Consider the following 2,033-nt stretch of genomic DNA (forward strand, 5'->3'; position numbering starts at 1 on the left):
TTAAAAAATTCTAAAAGATGTTCTTATGATATATTGGATTTAAGTTTTATATAACATACTTCGAATAAAAATTTATAAAAATATAGTACATGCTCTTAAAAAAATCTATTTGAGCGTCTCAACTAGATTAAATCGTAATTACACGATGAGTATAAAGTAATAAAAATGGTATGTTATAAAACACGAAAAAAATGAAACCTCCATGTAACATTATTGGTGTAATATTGTAGAAATAGATTTATAGAAAATTTAATGCCAGTATTGACTTTATAGCCACAAAAATGGGTTTGTATAAAAATAGAAAGTTTAATCAGAGTTTGTTAATCCGCTAAAGAACCGACTTTTTGTTAAAATGATCTAAAGGTGGAATTAATCCAAATGTATCATATTACAATTTGTTAGTACAAAAAACTATACTATAATGCCAATGCTTTTAAGTCTCATAATATGATGTATGGGCTCTAGGGCCCATTCCCGGGTATTTTTCTTAAAGGGAGACCCTTTAAAAAAAAATTATAGAAAAAAAAAAGAAATCTTAATGATTTATTTCGAATTAAAAGATTAAGAGAAATTAAAATGCGTCTTTATAGGCATTGAAATCATGAGTTTTTAAATTTATTCTCCTCCAAACATATTCTTCTATATACACCCGGCATTGAATAACCTGGTGTTATTTTCCTCGTTTTGATGTCAGATTTATAATGAGATCACTCACATTCTATTAAATTAGTGTGGTCCCCATCAGCATTGGTAAATCCTTCCTCATGATTCACGATTTTATGTACTCCGCCAATTTTAGCAACAGCGTATGTGTAAGATCTGTGCCCATCAGTTTTTATTACAAACTTAAGGCTACTATTTATAGAGAAAAAATCGAAGAAAGTTTTCTTTTTTCTGTTTGGGATAACTTTAAGAACTAGTTTTCTAGTTTTTGCTTCAACTGCAATAATTATCCAAGTGGCTTTACTAATTGAATCATACATTTCAGATAGTGACTTTATAAGTTTTCCTTTTATGATAACACTCTCATCCACTTGTATTGAGTGCTCTGGCTTCAATTTCTCCCACGTTGTCATGTTAATGCAGTTATCATTTCTATAATACTCCTTTTAATTCTTTTTATGAGTTTTAATAAAATTGAAGGGTACATGACCGTTTGGAACCCGCTTTGAAAATTTAAAGGACCCGTTTCAAAAAATGGCAAGATTGACAAAAACAAATTTTGTTGAAGAAGATGAGCTTTTTAGTGATAAAATGTTTTTAAACATAAAAATAAATGAAAATTTTATTTTGGAAACGCTATATGATGCTGAGACAGCGTGTATCTTTCTGGCACGAAGTTTATTAATAAAAAACAACTTTTTTTGGGAGCTATGGCAGTCTGGTGGCCAAAAATCCCTTAAAAGGAATATTTAAAAAAATCACCCCAAAAATGAAAAGTCAAGAGGAAAAACTTTTTGAAATTTTTTTAAAATACATTGAAAAAACAAGCAAAATATGTATAAAATGTGGTTCTTCAAGTAAAAAATATAATGAAAAATTTATTTTTAGATGTACTTGGTCTAAATGTAGAAGTAAATGGTCTTTATTAAAAAACACTCCATTCTACAATAACAAGCTTGGAATTAATACTATGTTATTAATTATTAAATTATGGTCTGTTAATGTAAAGTATAAAGCTATTGCGGAATTTCTTGGAATTAGCATTAAAAGTGTAAGAAAAATCATTTCTTTAACAGTAAATTCCATCGAAAATTCTGTTTACGTTGAAACAGGTATAATAGGAGGACCTGGGATTGTTGTGGAAATAGATGAAAGTAAGTTTGGTAAAGTAAAATACCATAGAGGCCATAGAGTAGAAGGAGTTTGGATTTTCGGGATGGTAGAAAGAACACCTCAAAGGAAAATTGTGTTTGTTCCTGTTGATGATAGAAGAGCTTCTACACTAGAAGAACTTTTAATTAAATATGTTCACCCAGAATCTATCATACATAGTGATTGCTTCTCTTCATATTCTAGGTTGTGTTTAATTT

The 2,033-nt window shown here is 28.9% G+C and overlaps 1 protein-coding gene across 1 annotated transcript; it reads right to left on the reverse strand.

Moving 5' to 3' along the window:
• Positions 1-707: 707 nt before the first annotated feature.
• On the reverse strand, positions 708-1,076 carry VNE69_03250 (DDE-TNP-IS1595 domain-containing protein; the record flags this gene model as incomplete). The annotated part of the gene is made up of 1 exon (XM_065473111.1): positions 708-1,076. The coding sequence occupies one exon, from the start codon at positions 1,074-1,076 to the stop codon at positions 708-710; it is 369 nt and encodes a 122-aa protein (XP_065329183.1).
• Positions 1,077-2,033: the final 957 nt, after the last annotated feature.

The sequence above is a fragment of the Vairimorpha necatrix genome, chromosome 3 (assembly GCF_036630325.1).
Source record: "Vairimorpha necatrix chromosome 3, complete sequence".
NCBI classification, from domain to species: Eukaryota; Fungi; Microsporidia; family Nosematidae; genus Vairimorpha; species Vairimorpha necatrix.